The sequence below is a fragment of the Pongo pygmaeus genome, chromosome 16, assembly GCF_028885625.2.
Source record: "Pongo pygmaeus isolate AG05252 chromosome 16, NHGRI_mPonPyg2-v2.0_pri, whole genome shotgun sequence".
Classification (NCBI taxonomy): domain Eukaryota; kingdom Metazoa; phylum Chordata; class Mammalia; order Primates; family Hominidae; genus Pongo; species Pongo pygmaeus.
In genome coordinates this window covers 64,874,094-64,896,720 of record NC_072389.2, presented here as the reverse complement: position 1 = coordinate 64,896,720, position 22,627 = coordinate 64,874,094, and the positions used below count along the sequence as shown (strand labels likewise).

Genomic DNA, 22,627 nt, shown 5'->3' with positions numbered 1-22,627 from the left:
GGTGGATCACTTAAGGTCAGGAGTTTGAGACCAGCCTGGCCAATATGGCGAATCCCCATCTCTAACAGAAATACAAAAATTAGCTGGGCATGGTGGCAGGCGCCTGTAATCCCAGCTACTCGGGAGGCTGAAGCAGGAGAATCACTTGAACCTGGAGGGGGCGGAGGGTGCAGTGAGCCGCCCCTCTTCACTCCAGCTTGGGCGACAGAGCAAGTCTCTGTCTCCAAAGGAAAAAACAAAAATCCACACCTAACATCATACTTAATAATGAGAGTATGGATGCTTTCTCCTAAAAAAAAAAAAAAAACAAGACAAGAGTATCTGCTGTCACCACATTTATTCAACATCGTACTGGAGGTTCTAGTCAGGGCAATTAGGCAAGAAAATGAAATAAAATCCAGATTGGAAAGTAAAAAGTAAAACTATCTCTATTTGCAGATGGCATGATCCATATGTAGAAAATCCTTTTAAACATCCACTAGAAATTATTAGAAGTAATTAATGAGTTCAGCAGGGTTGCAGGACACAAGACCAATATACAAAATCTACTGTACTTATCTAAGCGGCAATAAAAAACCAAAATGATTTGCTATTTACAGTAGCATCAAAAAGAATAAAATACTTAGGAATAAATTTAAAGAAGTGTGAAATTTATACTTTTAAAACTCCAAAATAGTGTTGAAACATATTAAAGATGACCAAAATAAATGGAAAGACACCCACATTCGTGGATCCAAATACTGAATTTTGGGGCCAGGCATGGTGACTAACACCTGTAATCCCAACACTTTGGGAGGCCAAAGTGAGAGGATCACTTGAAACCAGGAGTTCAATACCAGCCTGGGAGAGACCCTGTCTCTACAAAAAATGAAAAAAATTAGTCAGATGTGGTGGCACACGCCTGTAGTCCCAGCTACTCGGGAAGCTGAGGTGGGAGGATTGCTTGAGCCCAGGAGTTCAAACTGCAGGGAATTGTGATCATGCCACTGCATTCCAGTGTGGGCAACAAAGGAAGACAATGTTTCTAAAAAAATTTTTTTAAATAAAGACTTATTTGTTTATTTTTTTTTGAAACAGGGTCTTGCTCTGTCACCCTGGTTGAAGTGCAGTGATATGATCATAGCTCCCTGCAACTACAGGCATGTGCCACCATGCCCAGCTAACTTATATTCATTTTTTCATAGACATGGAGTCTTGCTATGTTGCCAAACATGGTCTCATACTCCTGGTCTCAAACTCCTGGCCTCAAGCAAACCTCCTACCTTGGCCTCCCAAATCCCTGGGATTACAGGCATGAGACACTGAACCCACTGAAAGACTTAATATTTTTAAAATGGCAATATTCCCCAAAGGGATCTACAGATTCAACACAGTCCCTATCAATATTCCAACTGGTTTCTTTGCAGAAATTGACAAACTGATCTTAAATTTTTTTTTTTTTTTTGAGACAGAGTCTTGCTCTGTTGCCCAGGCTGGAATGCAGTGGCGCAACCTCGGCTCACTGCAGCCTCCACCTCTCAGGTTCAAGCGATTATCCTGCCTCAGCCACCCGAGTAGCTGGGATTACAGGTGGCCACTACCACACCTGGCTAATTTTTGTATTTTTAGTAGAGATGGGATTTCACCATGTTTCCCAGGCTGGTCGCAAACTCCTGATCTCGTGATCTGCCCACCTCAGCCTCCCAAAGTGCTGGGATTACAGGCGTGAGCCTCCATGCCTAGCCTGATACTAAATTTCTTCTTCTTCTTCTTCTTCTTCTTTTATTATTATTATTATTTTTTATTTTTTTTTTTTAATTTGAGACAAAGTTTTGCTCTGTCACCCAGGCTGGAGTGCAGTGGCACAATCCCAGCTCACTGCAACCTCTAGGTTCAAGCAATTCTCCTGCCTCAGCCTCCCCAGGAGCTGAGATTACAGGTGTGCGCTACCACACCCAGCTAATTTTTGTCTTTTTAGTAGAGATGGGATTTCACCATGTTGGCCGGGCTGATCTCAAATTCCTGACCTCAGGTGATCCACCCACCTTGGCCTCCCAAAGTGCTGGGATTACAACCATGAGCCACTGCACCTGGCCTGATCCTAAATTTCATAAGGAAATACAATGGACCTAAAACAGCTAACACAATCTTGAAGAAAAAGGATGAAGTTGGAGGACTCACACTTCTCAATTTCAAAATTTACCACAAAGCTATAGAATCAAGACACTGTGGTACCAGCATAAGAAAAGAATTGAGAATCAATGGAATAGAATTGAGAGTCCACAAATAAATCTATATACCTATTTGCCAAGTGATTTTCTTTCTTTTTTTTTTTGAGATAGAGTCTTGCTCTGTTGCCCAGGCTGGAGTGCAGTGGCGAGATCTTGGCTCACTGCAACTTCCGCCTCCCAGGTTCAAGGGATTCTCCTGCTTCAGCCTCCTGAGTAACTGGGACTACAGGCGCTGGCCGCCACACCTGGCTGATTTTTGTATTTTTAGTAGAGACAGGGTTTCACCATATTGGTCAGGCTGGTCTTGAACTCCTGACCTCCTGATCTGCCTGCCTCGGCCTCCCAATGCGCTGGGACTACAGGCATGAGCCACCGCTCCCGGCCGCCACGTGATTTTCAACTAGGGTACCAAGACCATTTGATGGGGGACAAGAATAGACTTTTCAACAAATTATGCTGGGATAAATAGATACCTACAAGGAAAAGAATAAATTTGGAACCCTACCTTATACTATATACAAAAAAATTAACTAAAAATGCATCAAACGCCTAAATGTAAAAGGCTGAAACTATAAAACGTAAAAAGAAAATATAGGCATAAATCTTTGTGACCTGGATTAGGTAAGTTTCTTAAATATGACACCCTAAACACTAGCAACTGAAGAAAAGATAGATGTTAGATATAATCAAGATTAAAAATTTTTAAGTTTCAAAAGACACGAGGAAATGAAAAGACATCCCTTAGAATGGGACAGTAATTTTTCAAATCAGATATCTGATAAGGGAATTATACCTAGAATATATAATTTTTAAAACTCCTACAGCTCAATAATAAAAAGACAATTACCCAATTTAAAAATGGGCAACGAATCTGAATAAATATTTTCCTAAAGAAGAAATGCCAATGACCAGTAAGCACATTAAATGATGTTCAACACCTCAGGGGGATGCAATCAAAACCGCAATGAGCTACCTCTTCAAACCCACTGGGATGGCTATAATCAAAAAGATAGAAAACAACTGTTAGTGAGGTTGTGAAGAAATCGGAAACCTCAGACACTGCTGGGGGCAATGTAAAGTGGCGGCCACTTCGGCAAACAGTCTAGCTGCGCTGTTCCTCAAAAGTTGAATATAGAGTTATCATGTTACTCAGTATTTTCATTCTAGGTACATATCCAAGAGAAATGAAAACCTATGAGCACACAAAAACAAATAGACAAATGTTCACAGCAGCATTATTTAAAATAGTCAAAAGTGGAAACAACCCCAACGTTCAACTGATGAACAGGTTTTTAAAACGCAGTACACAATGAGGTACTATGCAGCCATAACAAGGAATGAAGTGCTGATACATGCTACAACATGGATGAACCCTGAAAACATGATGCTAAGTGTCAGAAGCCAGAATCAAGGGAACACATTCACTCGAAATGCTCAGAAGAGGGAAATCCATTAGACAGAGAATGTAGGCCTGCCATGGACTGGGGAACTGGGGAGGCTGGGGAAAAATGGGGAGTGACAGCTAACAGGTATGGGGTTTCTTTTTGGATGATAAAAACATTCTAAAATCGATTGTGGTGATGACTACATGACTGTGTGAATATACTAAAAACCATTGAATTGTGTGCTTTAAGTAGGTGACTTACACAGTATGTGAATTAGATCTCACTAAAGGTGTTCAGAGAGAGAGAGGAGAGAGAGAGAAAGGAGGCCATGTATCGGGCCTTCGGGTCTGATCAAGTCCTGTTTAGAACACGGTATGCCACATGAGCTAAATGTGTATCTCACCTTTATGGAGAACTTCCCTTTGCCCTTCTGAGCTGGATTTACAGGGGAAAAAAATCAAAGCCCATTTGCTACTAATTACATCACCAATGGACCCATAAAAACTATAAAATTAAATATGAAATAATATAGCAACCTAGTATCTTAAGAATACCACTTAAAATGTTCACACCCCTCCAATACAATTACATAATCAATACAAGAAAGCCAAGAAACTTTTCCAAAGAATTTTTATTTCACATGAATTCATTTCAACAGTCAAGTCTCATCAGCATTCTAATATAGCCAAAAAACAAAGCAAAAATATCTAGTACTCATAACAAACATTTTTGATGCCTTTAGAGTGAAAGTTTTTGTTACAGGGAAGGAACAAGTTGGGTAGAGAAGTTGATAAGATACTGAAGAATATAAGATTCCTGAAAGTATTTTAAAATAATTTTTCTACTTTGTATTAGAACCAGCATCATAAGGACAACGTCACTGCTCTTGCCCCTGAGATGATAAAACTACCACTGGTTGCAGGCCCTTTTCATCGCATGCAGGGCACCAAGCCTCTCACATGTGTTCCCTCACTTGATCTTCACCCGCAACTCAAGTAGCTGCGAAGACCCTCAAAGTCCTCCTGAAGTCCCTCCTCTGTCCTGTAGCTCGCAAGCTCTTCTAACTCCCTGCTGTTCTGAGAGGTATCACAGAGCTGGCATTTATTTTAAGCTCAACTGCACCAATAAGGAGTCAAGGTTTTCCAGTCCTATTATAGTGAGTTTCCAGGTCATTTCTTCGTCCAAATTGATGATGAATATTGAGTATCTACTGTTTTCCCGAGACTGTTCCAGGCACTTAGCTATAGAGAGTTAACACATCTGGAACCCCCCTCCAACATAGTAAAGGCAGCAAAGTGAGGAAGACAACAGAGAGACTCAATAGAGCAGTGAATGCTAGGAGAGCTCTATGGAGTGGGGGTGTCAGGGAAGACTCCCAGAGGGGGTGACACTTCAGCTGAACTTTAAAGACTGAAAAGAAGTTAGAAAAGGAGGAGGAGGCCGGGAGCGGTGGCTCACACCTGTAATCCCAGCACTCTGGGACGCCGAGGTGGGCGGGTCACCTGAGGTCAGGAGTTAGAAGCCAGCCTGGCCAACATGGTAAAACCTCATCTCTACCAAAAATACAAAACTTAGCTGGGCGTGGTGGTGAGTGCCTGTAGTCCCAGCTACTCGGGAGGCTGAGGCACGAGAATCGCTTGACTCCAGGAGGTGGAGGTTGCAGTGAGCCGAGATTGTGCCACTGCACTCCAGCCTGGGAGACAGAGTGAGACTTGTCTCAAAAAGAAAAAGAAAAGAAAAGGAGGAGGAAAGGCATGCTAGGTACGAGAACAGCATGTACAAAGGTGTAGCAATAGAAGAGCATGGTTTATTCAGGGACTAAGAAAGAGTTGATCACTGCTGAAAGGTACAGTGCAAGGGTAGAGAGAGGAGAGGGAGTCAACAGGGTGTCATCACCAAGGATCACACTAAGGAGACTGGAGTTCATCCTGATGAGGACAGAAAACCACAGAAGGAGAGTGATCAACCTGTCCCCCATCCAATCCTTGCAGCCCTCTGATATTAGACAGATCTTTACCCAGCAGACTCAAATACACATGCCCAGCATTCAAGGCCCTCGACATGTTGTCTGCACAAACACACCCTAACATTACTCCTCCCTGCTCCACAGGCCTTGCATGCTGGAGGTCCTTGTTCTTTCTTCCACCCAACTCCTTGCAGACCACCCTCATTGCCACCTCAGGCTGACGGGAAGTGCCATTTGCTCCTCAGCTCCAGTGCTGATACGTATTAATGTGCTTGGCTGTTATGCCCAGCAGAGGGCAGAAGAGGCCCATAAATACTTCGGACAAATTTGTCCCAGCCAGATAAAAATAGCCCTAGACACAGTCCTGGTACAGTGCTTCCCAGACTTTCCCATGCATACGAATTCAGGGATCTTGTTAAAATGCAGATTCTAACTCAGTAGTTGTAGGGTGGGCTGGAGACAGTACATTTCTAACAAGCTCCCAGGTGATGTGGAGGCTGCTGGGCCATGCAGCACACTTTGAGAAAATAGCACTTTTCATACTGAGGTGAAAGATCTTTTTTCTAAGTTTCCAATCTTTCCCAGACCAATACTTTCAGAAAATAAAATAAAAATGAATAACAGGAAAAATTAAATTTCCAAAATGACATACAAACTATGTCAACTTTATATTATCGGATTCAATAAACATAGTATTACCCTATCAAATTACAAGGTCAGCTGAGTGAGTTCTCCCATCATTTCTTCCCATGAAGACAACACCAATTGCGTCACAAAAGAAACTCATGCACCCTCACAACCAGGTTTAACTCCTACCACTGGATTTTATGGCCAAAGCAGGGAGGGAATGTACTAAAGGAATGCAAGGCATTTGCTTTGGGGCTTCATTAATATATTCCCCACTAAAATGGAGTTTATAGAAAATGGTTTTTGATGAGCAGAGACCCCAACATTTGAACACCTACCTTGCCACTCTTCCTCGAAGATCTCCCATACCGGAGAGCTGGCGCATCTCCAGGGTCTTTAAGGCAGAATTAGTTCCATAGCTAATGTTGTCCCGGGCACGAATCTGCTCCTGGAGTACCTGGGCAACATAAAAAACACTAAGGGAGTCATCTAAGAATTCACACGCTTCCACAAAAGCATTTTAAACTTTTGGCAAAAGTAAGAATGTTTAACTCCGTCTTTCATAAGACTCCTTTTCAACAGTCACCTGATGCACACTTAAACAAAGAACTAGGGGGCCTAGACAGAGAGAGACCTTAAAGGCTCCTCCCAGAGCAAGTCCCTTTATTTACCATTAAAAACTAAGTTCCTTTAGTTTTAGTATTTCTTCCTTAGTAATGAAGCCATTTTCTTTTCCTTTTTTCTTTTTTTTTTTTTTTTGAGATGGAGTCTTGCTCTGTTGCCCAGGCTGGAGTGCAGTGGCACAATCTCAGCTCACTGCAACTTCTGCCTCCCAGGTTCAAGCAACTCTCCTGCCTCAGCTTCCCGAGTATCTGGGATTACAGGCATGTGCCATCACACCTGGCTAAGTTTTGTATTTTTAGTAGAGGCGGAGTTTGTTTTAGTAGAGATGGGGTTTCGCCATGTTGGCCAGGCTGGTCTTGAACTCCTGACCTCAGGTGATCCGCCCACCTCGGCCTCCCAAAGTGCTGGGATTACAGGTTTGAGCCATGGGCTACTTTGATACAGGCATACAATGTGTAATAATCACATCAGGGTGAATGAGGTATCCCTCACCTCAAGTATTTACTGTTTCTATTACAAACAACCCAATTATACTCTTTTAGTTATGTTCACATGTACAATTAAATTATTATTGACTATAGTCACCCTGTTGTGCTATCAAATACTAGATCTTATTAATTCTAACTATTTTTTAATACCCATTAATCATCCACATTTCCACCCTACCCCCCACTATCCTTCTCAGCCTCTGGTAACTATCATTCTACTCTCTATCTCCGTGAGTTCAATTGTTTTAATTTTTAGCTCCCACAAGTGAGTGAGAACATGCGAAGCTTATCTTTCTGTGCCTGGCTTATTTCATTTCACTTAACATAATGACCTCTGGTTCTATCCATGTTTTTGCAAATGACAGAACCTCTTTCTTTCTTACAGCTGAATACGCTCCATTGTGTATCTGTACCACACTTCTTTATCCATTTGCCTGTTGATGGACACTTGGGTTGCTTCCAAATCTTGGCTATTGTGGATAGTGCTGCAATAAACATGGGAGTGCAGATATCTCTTCCATATACTGATTTCCTTTCTTGTAGGTATATACCTAGCAGTGGGATTGCAGAATCACATGGTAGCTCTATTTTAGTTTTGTGAGGTACCTCCAAAGTGTTCTCCGCAGTGGTTGTACTAATTTACATTCCCGCCAACACTGTATGAGTGTTCCCTTTTCTCCATATCCTTGCCAGCATTTGCTATTGCCTGTCTTTTGGATAAAAGCCATTTTAACTGGGGTGAGATGATATCTCATTGTAGTTTTGTTTGTTTGCTTTTTGAGACTGAGTCTCACTGTCACCCAGGCTGGAGTGTAATGGCATGATATTAGCTCACTGCAACCTCCACCTCCTGGGTTTAAGCGATTCTCATGCCTCAGCCTCCCAAGTAGCTGGGATTACAGGCATGCATCACCACGCCAGGCTGAATTTTTTCTGTATTTTTAGCAGAGATGGGAGTTTCGCCGTGTTGGCCAGGCTGGTCTGAAACCCCTGGCTTCAAGTAATCCACTCACCTCGGCCTCCCAAAGTGCAGGGATTACAGGTGTTAGCCACTGTGCTCAGCCAATATCTCATGTAGTTTTGATTTGCATTTCTCTGATGATCAATGATGTTGAGCACCTTTTCATACACCCGTGTTTGCCATTTGTATGTCTTCTTGTGAGAAACGTCTATTCAGATCTTTTGCCCACTTTTTAAACAGATTATTAGATTTTTTTATAGTTATTTGAGCTCCTTATATATTCTGGTGATTAATCCCTTGTCAGATGGATAGTTTGCAACTACGTTCTCCCTTCACTTTGTTCTTTCTTTAGATGTGCAGCAGCTTTTTAACTTAATTTGATCCCATTTGTCCATTTTTGCTTTGGTTGCCTGTGCTTGAAGGGTATTTCTCAAGAAATCTTTGCCCACTCCAATGTCCTAGAGAGTTTATCCAATGTTTTCTTTTAGTTGTTTCATAGTTTGAGGTCTTAGATTTAAGTCTTTTTTTTTTTCAACTTTTATTTTTGGTTCGGGGTACATGTGAAGGTTTTTTACATAGGTAAACTCGTGCCATGGATGTTTGTTGTACAGACTATTTCTGTAAGATAATTAAACACAACTACTGCGTACTGGGTTTAATGTGTTGTTGTACATATTCTGTACATTAAGCCTAGTACCCAACAGTTATCTTTTCTGCTCCTCTCTAATCTTTAATCCATTTTGATTTGATTTTCTGTATATGGTACAAAATAGGGGTCTAATTTCATGCTTCTGCATATGGATATTCAGTTTTCCCAGCACCACTTATTAAACAGACTGTCTTTTCCCCATTGCATGATCATGGCTCCTTTTTCAAAAAGGATTTTACTGTAGATGTATGGATTTGTTTCTGGGTTCTCTATTCTGTTCCATTGGTCTATGTATCTATTTTTATGCCAGTGCCATGCTGTTTTGGTTACTGTAGCTCTGTAGCGTAATCGCAAGTCAGGTAATGTGACTTCTCCAGTTTTGTTCTTTTGCTCAAGATAGTTTTGGCTATTTTGGTACTTTGTGGTTCCATATAAATTTTAGGATTTTTTTTTTTCTATTTCTGTGAAGAATGTCATTGGTATTTTGATAGGGATTGCATTGAATTTGTAGATTGCTTCAGGTAGTACAGACATTTTAACAATATTACGTATTCCAATCCACGAACATGGAATATTTTTCCATTTTTATGAGTCTTCTCCAATTTCTCACATCAATGTTTTATAGTTTTCATTGTAGAGATCTTTCACTTCTTTGGTTAATTCACAGGTATGTATGTATGTATGTATGTATGTATGTATTTGAGATGGAGTCTCGCTCTGTTGCCCAGGCTAGAGTGCAGTGGCGCAATCTCGGCTCACTGCAACCTGCGCCTCCCAGGTTCACGCCATTCTCCTGCCTCAGCCTCCCGAGTAGCTGGGACTACAGGCGCCCGCCACTATGCCCGGCTAATTTTTTGTATTTTTAGTAGAGATGGGTTTTCTCCCTGTTAGCCAGGATGGTCTCGATCTCCTGACCTTGTGATCTGCCTGCTTCGGCCTCCCAAAGTGCTGGGATTACAGGCGTGAGCCACCGCGCCCAGCCTATATTTATTTATTTAATTATTGAGACAGGGTCTTGTGCTGTACCCAGGCTGGAAAGCAGTGGCACGATCTTGGCTCATTGCAACCTCCGCCCCCAAGGCACAAGCAATCTTCCCAGCTCAGCCTCCCGAGGCACACACCAGCACGCTCAGCTATTTTTTTGTATTTTTGGTAGAGACAGGGTTTTGCCATGTTACGCAGGCTGGTCTCAAATTCCTGAGCTCAAGTAATCTGCCCACCTTGGCCTCCCAAAGTGCTGGGATTATAGGCGTGAGCCACAGCACCTGGCCAGTATTTAATTTTATTTATAGCAATTGTAAATGAGATTACTTTCTTGATTTCTTCTTCAGATTGTTCCCCATTGGCATATAGAAATGCCACTAATTTCTGTATGTTGATTTTGTATCCTGAAATTTTATTGAATTTGTTTATCAGTACTAATAGTTTTTTGGTGGAGTCTTTAGGCTTTTCCAAATATAAGATCATATCATCTACAAATAAGAATAATTTGACTTCTTCCTTTCCAATTTGGATGCCCTTTATTTCTTTCTTTTGTCTGATTGCTCTAGCTAGGACATCTAGTACTATGTGGAATAACAGTAGTAAATGTGGGCATCCTTTTCGTGTTCCAGATCTTAGATAAAGGCTTTCCTTTCTTCTCCATTTAGTATATTACTAACTGTGGGTCTGTCATATATGGCTTTTATTATGTTGAGATGTGTTCCTTGCACACCTAGTTTTTTGAGGGTTTTTCTCATGAAGGGATGTTGAATTTTATCCAATGCTTTTTCAGCATCGGTTGAAACAATCATATGCTTTTTGTCTTTCATTCTGTTGATATGATGTATCACACTGATTGATTTGCATATGTTGAACCATCTTTGCATCCCTGGAATGAATCCCATTTGGTAATGATGAATGATCTTTTTAACGTGTTGCTGAATTCAGTTTCCTAGTATTTTTCCATCAGTGTTCAACAGGGATATTGGCCTGTAGGTTTTTTGTTTTTTTGTTTTTGTTTTTGTTTTGCATCTTTGTTTAATTTTGGTACCAAGGTAATACTGGCCTTATAGAACGAGTTTGGAAGTACTTCCTCCTCTTCTACTTTTCAGAATAGTTAGAGTATGATTGCTATTAATTCTCTTTAAATGTGGTAAAATTTAGCAGAGAAGCCATTGGGTCCAGGGCTTTTCTTTGCTAGGAGGTTTTTTATTATGGCTTCAGTCTCGTTACTTCTTACTGGTCTGTTCAGGTTTTGGATTTCTTCACTATTCAACTGTGGTAGGTTGTATGTGTCTAAGAATTTATCCATTTCTTCTAGGTTTTCTAATTTTTTGGCATATAGTTGCTCATAGTAGCCTCTAATGATCCTTTGAATTTCTGTGATATGGGTTGTAATGTCTCCTTTTTCATCTCTGATTTTATTTAGCTAGGTCTTTTCTGTTATTTTCTTAGTCTAGCTAAAGTTTGTCAGTTTGTTTATCTTTTCAAAAACCCAACCTTTTTGTTTCATTGATTTTTTTGTATTGTTCTCATTTCACTTATGTCTGCTCTGATCTTCATTATTTCCTTTCTTCTACTAACTTTGGGTTTGGTTTGCTCTTGCTTTTCTGATTCTTTAAGACATATGCTTAGATTGTTTATTTGAAGGTTTTCTTCTTTTTTGATGTAGGCACTTATAAACAAACTAACAAACAAGCAAAAAGAAAACTAATAAAAACTCTATACTTTATTTTCATATATATTTTATATATATATATATTCAGGAGTGCTGCTAAATCTATACTTTGACACTATCTCCACACTTTTTAACTTTTTGTTGTTTCTATTCATATCTTATTGTACTGTCTATGTATGGAAAAGTTATTATTTTTTATTGGTTCATCTTTTCATCTTTCTATTTAAGATAAGGAATAGTTTACATACCACAATTACAGTATTATAATATTCTGCATTTTTCTGTGTACTTACTATTACCAGTGAGTTTTGTACCTTCAGATGATTTCTTATTGCTCATTAACATTCTTTTCTTGAATGTTGAAGAACTCCTTTTAGCATTTCTTGTAGGACAGGCCTGGTGTTGATAAATCCCTCAGCTTTTGTTTGTCTGGGAAAGTCTTTATTTTTCCTTCATGTTTGAAGGATAGTTTCAACAGACACACTATGGTAGGTTTTATGCTAAGTTTTTTTTCCTTCAACACTTTAAATATGTCATGCCACAAGTCTGTTGCCAAACTTATTGGAGCTCCATTGTATGTTATTTGTTTCTTTTGTCTTGCTGCCTTTAGGATCCCTTCTTTATCCTTGACCTCTGGGAGTTTGGTTATTAAATGCCTTGAGGTGGTCTTCTTTGAGTTAAATCTACTTGGTGTTCTATAACCTTCTTGTGCTTGAATTTTGATTTCTTGTACTTGAATTTTGATATCTTTTGTTTGGGAAGTTCTCTGTTATCCCTTTTGATAAACTTTCTACCACTATTTCTCTCTCTACCTCCTCTTAAAAACCAATAACTTTTAGATTTGTCCTTTTGAAGCTACTTTCTAGATCTTGTAGGTGTGTATCATTCTTTTTTCATTCTTTTTTCTTTTGTCTCCTCTGTGTATTTTCAAATAGCCTGTCTTCAAGCTCACTAATTCTTTCTTGTTTGATCAATTCTGCTAACAGACTGATGCATTCTTCAGTATGTCACTAGCATTTTTCCACTCCAGAATTTCTGCTTCTTTTTAATTATTTCCCTTCCTTTCTTTCCTTTCTTTCTTTCTTTCTTCAGAGTTTTGCTCTTCTTGCCCAGGATGGAGTGCAGTGGCACGATCTTGGTTTACTGCAACCTCTGCTTCCTGGGTTCAAGCGATTCTCCTGCCTCAGCCTCCTGAGTAGCTGGGATTACAGGCACCCACCACCACACCTGGCTAATTTCTGTATTTTTAGTAGAGATGGGGTTTCATCATGTTGGCCAGGCTGGTCTCGAACTTCTGACCTCAGGTAATCCACCCGCCTTGGCCTCCCAAAGTGCTGGGATTACAGGCATGAGCCACTGCACCCAGCCAGTTATTTCAATCTCTTTGTTAAAATTATCTGATAGGATTCTGAATTCCTTCTCTGTGTTATCTTGAATTTCTTTGAGTTTCCTCAAAACAGCTATTTTGAATTCTCTGTCTAAAAGGTCACATATTTTTGTCTCTCTGGGATTGACTTCTGGTGTCTTATTTAGTTAATTTGGTGAGGTCATGTTTTCCTAGATGGTCTTGATGCTTGTGGATGTTAGTCAAGGTTTGTACCCATCCTTCTTGGGAAGGCTTTCCAGATATTCAAAGGGACTTGGGTGTTAAGTAATCTAAGTTTTCGGTCACTGCAACCATATCTGCATTAGGGGGTACCCCAAGCCCAATAACACTGTAGTTCTTGCATACTTGAAGAAGTACTACCTTAGTGGTCTTGGATAAGATCCAGAAGATTTCTCTGGATTACCAAGCAGAGACTCTCATTCCCTTCCCTTACTTTCTCCCAAACAAGCAAAGTATTTCTTTCTTTGTGCTGAGCTACCTAGAGCTGGGAAGAGGGGCACAAGCACCTCTGTACCCACCACCATTGGGACTGTGATGGGTCTGACCTGAAGCCAGCACAGCACCGAATCTTGCTCAAGTCCTGCTGTAATCACTACATGGCTACCCGTGTGTTCACTCAAGGCTCTACCATCAGTAAATGGTGAAGCCAGCCAGGCTTGTGTCCTTCCCCTAAGGGCAATGAGTTCCCCCAGGCTCCAGGCAGGTCCAGAGACGCTGTCCAGGTGCCTGGGCCTAGAATCAGAAACCTTAGAAATCTACCTGGTACTCTATTCTGCTGTGGCTGAGCTAGTGCCGAAACCACCAAAGTCCTTCCCACTCTTCCCTCCCCTTTCCCCAGGGTGAGGAGTCTCCCTGCGTCCACCACATGCCCAAAGGGAATAAAGCCATGCTACTGCCATTGTTCACTTAAGGCCCAAGGGCTCTTCATTCAGTTTGTGGTGAATCCTGTCAGGCCTGGGACTCACCCTTCAGAGCAGTGGGCCCCACCTTTAGCCCAGGGTACATCTAGAGATCCAAGAGTCCAAGAGCCAAGGCCTGGAGTCAGGGACCCAAAAGCCTGCTTGGTGCTCTTCTCCACTGTGGCCAAGCTGGTACCTAAGCTAAAGACAAAGTCCCCTTTACTTTTCCCTCTGCTTTTCTCAAGCAGAAGGAGTCTCTCCTCACAGCCACCACAGCTGTGAATGTGTAGAGGCACCCTTAAAGCCAGAATGTCTGAGTCTTACCCAAGGCCCATGGCACACTACTTGCTTATCACTGCTGGTTGGCCGCCCTGCATTCCAAAACAATGTCCCATAAACACTGCACTCTCCCTCCCCAAAGCACACAGATTCTCTCTCAGGGCCATGTGGTCCGCTGACAGGGGATGGGGGAGGGGTGGTGTCAGTGATTCAAGACTGTCCTTCCTACCGTCTTCAGTGCCTCTTTCAGTGATATGATGTTAAAATCAGGCACTGTGATCGCTTACCTGCTTTTTGGTTCTCATGAAGGTGCTTTCTTTTGTAGATAGTTGTTAAATTTGGTGTTCATGTGGGGAGGACAATTGGTGGAAGCTTCTATTCTGCCGTCTTCCTCTGCCCTCGTGTCCATCTACTGACTTTTAGAAATTTAAGTTCAAGAAGAAATTTTATGTGACGCTTGGACCTCCTTAAATGTTGGAATTATTTTTTATTCAAGGCTTACCTGTTTTCTATTTCATCTGCGCCTGTTTTAAGGACAGTACTTATTCTTCCTCCTTGTGGCTGCAGGGCCCCATTAGATGTGATGTGACTTTGCTCTCTCTACTCACTGAAGTGCCTTAAGTAGGTAGTCTTGAGAGTAGTGGAAGAGGCTTGTGGACTGGTGGTGTAGCGAGTGGGAAGCACAGGGCCTGTCTCCAGGTGAGGTACCAGAAGGATGCCTCTTTACATCCTATTCCCTCAGCTCTCCCAGCCCAGAGGCAGTGGGGAACGAGCCCACCCCTACAACCTCTCCACCCCTCCATGGGGCAGGAGACTAGCTTAGTCACAGGGTGCGAAGCAGTGAGCCTGGACCCTCTTCCTGAGACTCGTAACCATGGGATCCTGCTGGCTCCCCAGGCTTTCCTGCCTGCCTATCCTAACTGTTCAGGAAGATGGCACCTGGATTGGGAACAGAGGGGAGACAGGCACACTAAACCACAATCTTCTCTTGCCTTCTGCACCAATCCAAGGGTTTCTTGAGATTACATTCCTGGGTATCTGCTTGTTACTACTTATTTCTAGAAATTTTGATGGTTTCTGATGTGCTGACAATTTGCAGGCCCATTTGGAAATGAATAGGAAAGCCCAAGTAGAGATGTAATTATGCTTACATAATTTGTTTTTGTGCTCCCTCTTCTTAACCCTATTTTCTTTTCTTTTTTTGAAGTATAACATACATAAAGAAAATACTTGTGTATTTTTTTCAGGATTTTCAAACTTCTTAGTAAAAAAAAAGAAATTAGGAATGTAAATATTCTGTGTTTCCCTTAGTGGAAACCTGCTTGAGGCATTGACAGTAAAAAGGAAAATTTCACTAGGCGGCCACAGTAGCCCACACCTGTAATCCCAGCACTTTGGGAGGCCGAGGCGGGTGGATCACAAGATCAGGAGTTCGAGACCAGCCTGGCCAACATGGTGAAACCCCGTCTCTACTAAAAATACAAAAATTAGCGGGGCGTGATGGCACGCACCTGTAGTCTCAGCTACTCAGGAGGCTGAGGCAGAAGAATTACTTGAACCCAGGAGGCGGAGGTTGCAGTGAGCCGAGACTGTGCCACTGCACTCCAGCCTGGGCAATAGAACAAGACTCCATCAAAAAAAAAAAAATTCACCAGAAAGAATTTAGAATTGCAAGACCTATCTATTATTTCTGTAGCTTCCAGCTTTTTCTCAATGAACCTGCTCTATGAAGAGGAATACAAACTAGTTACAATCACCTGTGAATGACAAAATGTGAGTCATCTGAATACATTCTTGCACGGCAACTTTGCATCTGACTAATGTGGTTCTGGCACTCTCCCGCTGATGAGAAGGCGCTGGCAATCTCTCGTGCACTCTCTCTTAATAGGAAGTAATACCTATTAGTTAGAGTCAATAGAAAGTAACACTCTTTTTGTATGTAGTGGTGCAAACCTTTGCCTATAGTAAGGCATAAGACCAGTGGTTCTCAAACATCTTTGGGGTACATAAGTCTCACCCACATGGCTTGTTACACACGCAAATTCTTGGACCCCATCTCCAGAAAACCAAAGCTAGAGAACGAGCCCAGTGCCTAATACACTGTATTAGACACCATAGAGCTGGGCATGGTGGCTCATGCCCATAATCCCAGCACTTTGGGAGGTCAAGGCAGGTGGATCACCTGAGGTCAGCAGTTCGAGACGAGCCTGGCCAACATGGTGAAACCCCGTCTCTACTAAAAATACAAAAATTAGCCAAGCATGGTGGCGGGCACCTGTAATCCCAGCTACCCAGGAGGCTGAGGCAGGAGAATTGCTTGAACCCAGGAAGTGGAGATTGTAGTGAGCCAAGATCACGCCATTGCACTCCAGCCTGGACGACAAGAGCAAAACCCCATCTCAAAAAACAAAACAAAATAGACACTATAGAAATGACAAAGGCTATAACCAATCTTATTTCATTTGAGTTGTTTTTCAATCCCTAAGCAATGAAAATGGAAAGCAATTCACAAAAAAGGGGCTTAAAAAAGCACACATTTTTTATAAGGTTCAACCTTTCTAGTAAAGCAAAGAAGCAAGAAGTACAAATCATACTATTATAACATACCACTCTGGTGTGGGATGTTGATAGTGGGAGAAGCTGCGCATGTGTGGGGGCAGAGAGTATACTTTCTGCTCAATTTTGCTGTGAACCAAAAAATGCTCTAAAAAAATAAAGTCTATTTTTTAAAACCTCAAAAATAGCATTTTCACTTATTAAAGAAGCAAATATTTTAAATCTATAATACTAAAAATATATCAAAAATCAAAAAGCTTTCAGCATCTTCTGCTTGCCTAAAAAAAAGAAATAAAAAAGGCACAGCTGGCCCTTCCCAATACAACTTTTCTGGAGACCAATGCCAAAAAATATATATTCATAATGTTCATAACCTTTGACCCAGTAACTCTAGTTCTTGGAATTAATATTAAATGAAATAATAAGAAAGATGTATGCATAAAGATGTCTTCAGAGTGTGATACATGTCAAATATTTTACAAGGTACATTATTATGCAAACACTAAGAGGTTCACAAAGGGCTTTTAGCAACAAGGGAAAGTGTGTACAACTTAATATTAAGCAAAAAGAAAGTATAGAAAATAAATATGGAGCATGATTCCAGCTGTGTATTAAGATGCATATAAAATACTAGAATGTGAAAGTTTTGCTTATCTCTAGGGTGGGATTATGGTTTATTCTTTTTTTTTGTATTTCCCACAATGGACGTACATTACTTTTATAGCCAGAAAAAAAAAAATGTGCTTTAAAAAAATGCTTAGAAATAAAGCCCATTTAACTCTCCAAATTCTTATGCAGATGAATAAGGTATTGTATTAGAAGTGCTCTGGGGTCGGGTGCGGCGGCTCACTCCTGTAATCCCAGCACTTTGGGAGACCGAGGCAGGAGGATTGCCTGAGCCCAGGATTTTGAGACTAGCCTGGGCAACATGGTGAAACCCTGTCTCTACACACTTTTTTTTTTTTTTTTTTTTAATTAGCCAAGAGTTGTGGTGCACACCCCTGGTCCTAGCTATTCGGGAGGCTGAGGCAAGAGGACTGCTTGAACCTGGGAGGCAGAGGCTGCAGTGAGCCATGTTCCCACCACTGCACTCCAGCCTGAGCAACAGAACAAGACCCTGTCTCAAAAAATAAATGAATAAAAATTTAAGAAAGAAGTGCTTTGAAGAATACAGGAAAGAATTCTACCTGACATTAACAAAGTATTCATGTTACTAGAAAGTAATATGAAAACAGAAGGTGTTACACGGCTTATTATTTAAATACATTCTAGAATGAAAACTTAGAAAAGTAATTCCTTTGTAAAGTCAATAATGTTCCTGAATTTGTCATTTTGGAACAATATATCATCACGATGCATTTATTTTAAAAAAGATTATATCATTATATATGGCATTACTTCTCCATTATTTTCAATTCAATTCAAGAAACTTGTTTTTGCACACCTACTGTGTGCTGAGCATCAGGCATACCTCCGGGAGCTCAGTTGCAGCAAGAAAAACTAAAGGGTGGAAAGTGCATTGTCCAGGTACACACAATAAACATGCTTCACACAAGCACGGAGCAGAAGTCAGCCACCTTGAAAAAGTGATGTCCCAAGTCCTCATTTATTTTTTCAAAGATATGGCCTATCTTTAAAAAATCTCCCTTCCCAAGACGGTTTGGAATAGGGACCTCTGTGGGAGTCTCAATATGCTGTATAATGCTGTTTATGCAAAGGTGATGACAGCCAATCCCCTGGGACATCTAAGCCCCCCAGACAGGCCAGCGTTGCCAGGAACCAGGAAAGAAACAGCTCTCCATGTTCCTCCTCCAACTCTTCCTAAATTGGGAAGGATGTGGAAATGAGGAAGTATAATTTCAAATCACCTAGAGAAAGGCCCAACTACAGCAGAGAAGGGAATTATAAGGTAGTATTCCCCTACAGGGCTTTTTAACCACAGTTCCAGCCTCATATATCAAATTGCCTTCTTGGCATTTCCACCATTTGATAGAAGTCTCTCCCTCCAATAGGCAGGAAGTCCTGTCACCTCCATCTCCAAAATCACTCCAGAATCCATCCTCTTCTCTCCATCTCCACCATGCTATGCCTCTCCCTGAACCTCGAAGTAGCCCCCTAACTTGTCTCCCTGCTTCAATTCTTGCTCCCCTAAAATCCTTCTCCACGAAGTAGCCAGTGTGATCTTTTTCAAACATAAATCAGTCTATATCCACAAGGACAAGGGCTTTTATCTGTGTTTTATTCACTAATGTAGCCCCAGCAACAAGAGTGTGAGTGGATTATTTAAATTCCTTGGCTGAACACTAAATAATGGCTTCCCATTTCCAGACTCCAAACTTCTTATCACAACCTTCAAGTCGCACGAGCTGCCCTTCCCCCAGCTCACAGCACTCCATCCACTGGTCCCCTTTCTGCTTCTTAAACGTGCCACGCCTCTTCCTGCTTATGGCCTTGGAACTTGCACTTCCCTCACTCTGGAGTGGTCCCTCTGGGTGTCTCCTCCCTCAACACCACCACCTTGGCTTGGCTGGCCCCATATGTCATTCCATTCTCAATTCACACGTCATCTTATTCCCTTACCATCCTTTTTTTTTTTTTCTTACTTTTGAGATGGAGTCTCACTCTGTCACCCAGGCTGGAGTGCAATGGCACAATCTCAGCTCACTGCAACCTCCGCCTCCCAGGTTCAAGCGATTCTCCTGCCTCAGCCTCCCAAGTAGCTGGGACTACAGGCACGTGCCACCACACCCGGCTAATTTTTGTATTTTTAGTAGAGACAGGGTTTCACCGTATTGGTCAGTCTGGTCTTGAACTCCTGACCTTGTGATCTGCCCGCCTCGGCCTCCCAAAAGTGCTGGAATTACAGGCATGAGCCACCGCACCCGGCCACCATCCTTTCTAAGACAGCCACACAGTCACTCTCCATCACATCCTCTCAACAGAGCACTTGACATCAGCTAACATCACCTTGGTTACTTAGCATTGACTGCCTGTACACCCCACTAAAGTGTGCAGCAGGGCGAAGATCAGAGGTTTGTGTGCTTGGGCCACGGTTACTGCAGACCCAGTGCCTCTAACAATGCCTGGCTGTTAGTGGGTTAGTGGGTTAGTGAGTGATTTATCAATTAATTTAGCTCCATGTTCTAGGATCTGGTCTTCTGAGTTGAAGGCTTAGAGACTATCTCTAGCTGTCCATCCTGTCTTTGGTTTAAGCTGTTATCAATCCCTTTGATTTGAGCTGTTATCAATTTCTGGTGCCCAGACATTATGAGGTCCTCAAAGAGGACTCAGACAAGCTAAAATGTACTGGAGACAGAGCAGACACCAGAACACCAATTTATTCATTTACATTGAAAAACCTCTGTCAACAGAACTGAAGAAATATTCGAATTCCATTCAATTTACTGTCGTCTCCCCTGAAGTCAAGTCATACAACAAGCCACATCTAGTGGGCAGAATGAAAACAAAATGAATTTGGATGATAATCACCAAAATCCCTTCGCTGATATACCTGTTTCAATAGAACCAGATCACAGAGCTGCAGGCTGAAATTCCCTTTTTCAGTAAAATGCATGAAGTCCAATAGCCAAAACTCTTCCCTCATTGGCAGTACTGGAAGCATACTGAACCAAGGTCCTGTATGTTAGTCCAACTACATGTTAACATCACTGTCTACGCCTCTGCTTTGCCATGTTAGTAAAGTCCAATGCTGCACTCATCGCTCAAGTTAAAAAACTCCAGTAGTCCTTTTGCAAATTAACAAACTAGCAAACTATGTATATATATTCAATTAGATGAGGGCTTGATACAGTTTCCCATAACCCAACTAGGTTAAAGCCAACATTCCAAGCCAGAAAGACATCATGAAGTTGAGCACATGGAAACTAAAGTAGGTCCGCAGATTCTAATCAGCCAGGTGGCAGACCCCACTGCATGGTTCCCAAAGGCCAGAGACACAGCTAAAGCCATAAAAAGACATGGGGGTCCAAACTACTTCCCCCAGCCATCAAACTGGCATGGAAAGGAAAGCTTACCACCAACAAAAGGACCATGGACTGCTCACCAGGGCTCGGCTTCCAGGGACTGATAAAGGCTTAAACCAAAGACAGTATGGATAACCCAGACATGTATAATTCATAGTTGACTATATTACTTCCTCTAAATTTATAATGATGATGATCATTGGTGGAAAGTTATTGAGGAATAAATAATTGATAAGCTTCTCCATATCACAAGGCAAACTGCTAACAGACACTGTGGATGGAGATGCATTAAAACAATAAATTCTTCCATTCAACATTTATCAAGCACTTACTGTGTACTAGTATACAAGAGTCATCTGTTTTGACATTGGAATCTGCTGAAAGAATATGAGCAATAATTATAGGGTTCTGAAAGGGGCAAGGAGACTCAGAGCCCTTGATTATGGAACATTTATTGAGCTCCTACTATGTCTTAGACATTGGTGGGTGTTAAAAATAGAAATATTAAGACTCTGTTCTAGCTCTTGAGGATCACATAAGGTAACGGTTTGATAACATATTTTACTTTTTTTCCAGTGTATAACTGTTCAGAGCCACATGACTGAAAATCATAAAGACTTATCTAGACAAATTTGCCAAGATACAGTGTTAATATATCTCGATTTGACTAGTTCTAACAGAGTCTAGGAGTAAGTTTCACATCTTAAGAATGGCTTCAGCTTTACTTTTGTAATATAAAATCACCTGCAGGGATGATTCTCAAAAATCAAATAACCCAGTAAAATTTCACTGTGTGAACTGAAAAACAGCTATAAACCAGCAATAATAATAATAATAAAAACCCAGGCAATTTACAGAAGATATTCTTCAAGAATCTATAAATAAAAAATACACCTTTTACATCATTGAAACACAATTTAAATACCTTCACACTTCTGTTTTAAAACTGATACTACAAGTATCAGGTTATTTTGTTCTTCGTTTTGTTTTTTGTTTGTTTTTGCTTTTTTTTTTTGAGTCAGAGTCTCACTCTGTCGCCCACACTGGAGGGCAGTGGCGTGATCTCAGCTGACTGTAACCTCTGCCTCCTGGGTTCAAGTGATTCTCCTCCCTCAGCCTCCCAAGTACCTGGGGTTACAGGCGCCCACCACCATGCCCAGCTAATTTTTGTATTTTTAGTAGAGATGGGGTTTCACCATGTTGGCCAGGCTGGTCTCGAACTCCTGAACTCATGATCCGCCCACCTTGGCCTCCCAAAGTGCTGGGATTACAGGCGTGAGCCACCACGCCCAGCCAAGTATCAGTTTTATATTATGCCCACTCTCCCAATTTATTTATTTATTTAGAGACAGAGTCTTGCTCTGTCAGCCAGGCTGGAGTGCAGTGGCATGATCCTGGCTCACTGCAACCTCCATCTCCCAGGTTCAAACAATTCTCCTTCCTCAGCCTCCCAAGTAGCTTGGATTACAGGCACATGCCATCAGGCCCAGCTAATTTTTAGAGATATTTTTAGGAGAGATGGGGTTTCACCATGTTGGCCAGGCTGGTCTCGAGCTCCTGACCTCAAGTGATCCACCCACCTTGGCCTCCCAAAGTGCTGGGATTACAGGCGTGAGCCACTGTGCCTGGTGCCAATTTTTATATTACTTATAAATGAAGACTTCCTTTTAGTACTTTTTAAATTTACTCTACATCATCGTTATGGACTGAATGTTTGTGTCCTCCAAAAATTCATATGTTGACCAAGTGTGGTGGCTCATGCCTGTAATCCCAGCACTTCAGAAGACCAAGGCAGGAGGATTACTTGAGCCCAGGAGCTTGAGGCTGCAGTGAGCCATGATCATACCACTGCATTCCAGCCTGAATGACAGAGCAAGACCCAGTCTAAAAAAAAAAAAAAAAAATTGTATGTTAAACTCCTAACCCTTGATGTGATGGTATTAGGAGGTGGGGC

The 22,627-nt window shown here is 41.6% G+C and overlaps 1 protein-coding gene across 8 annotated transcripts in view; it reads right to left on the bottom strand.

Moving 5' to 3' along the window:
* Positions 1-22,627, bottom strand: part of FAM81A (family with sequence similarity 81 member A) — an 85,470-nt gene that overhangs the window by 24,853 nt on the left and 37,990 nt on the right. For all 8 annotated transcript variants that reach the window (XM_054451907.2, XM_054451902.2, XM_054451904.2 and 5 more), the window contains one exon: positions 6,527-6,645. In XM_054451907.2, coding sequence (XP_054307882.1) covers positions 6,527-6,645 — 119 coding nt within the window. The remainder of the gene's footprint in view (positions 1-6,526; positions 6,646-22,627) is intronic.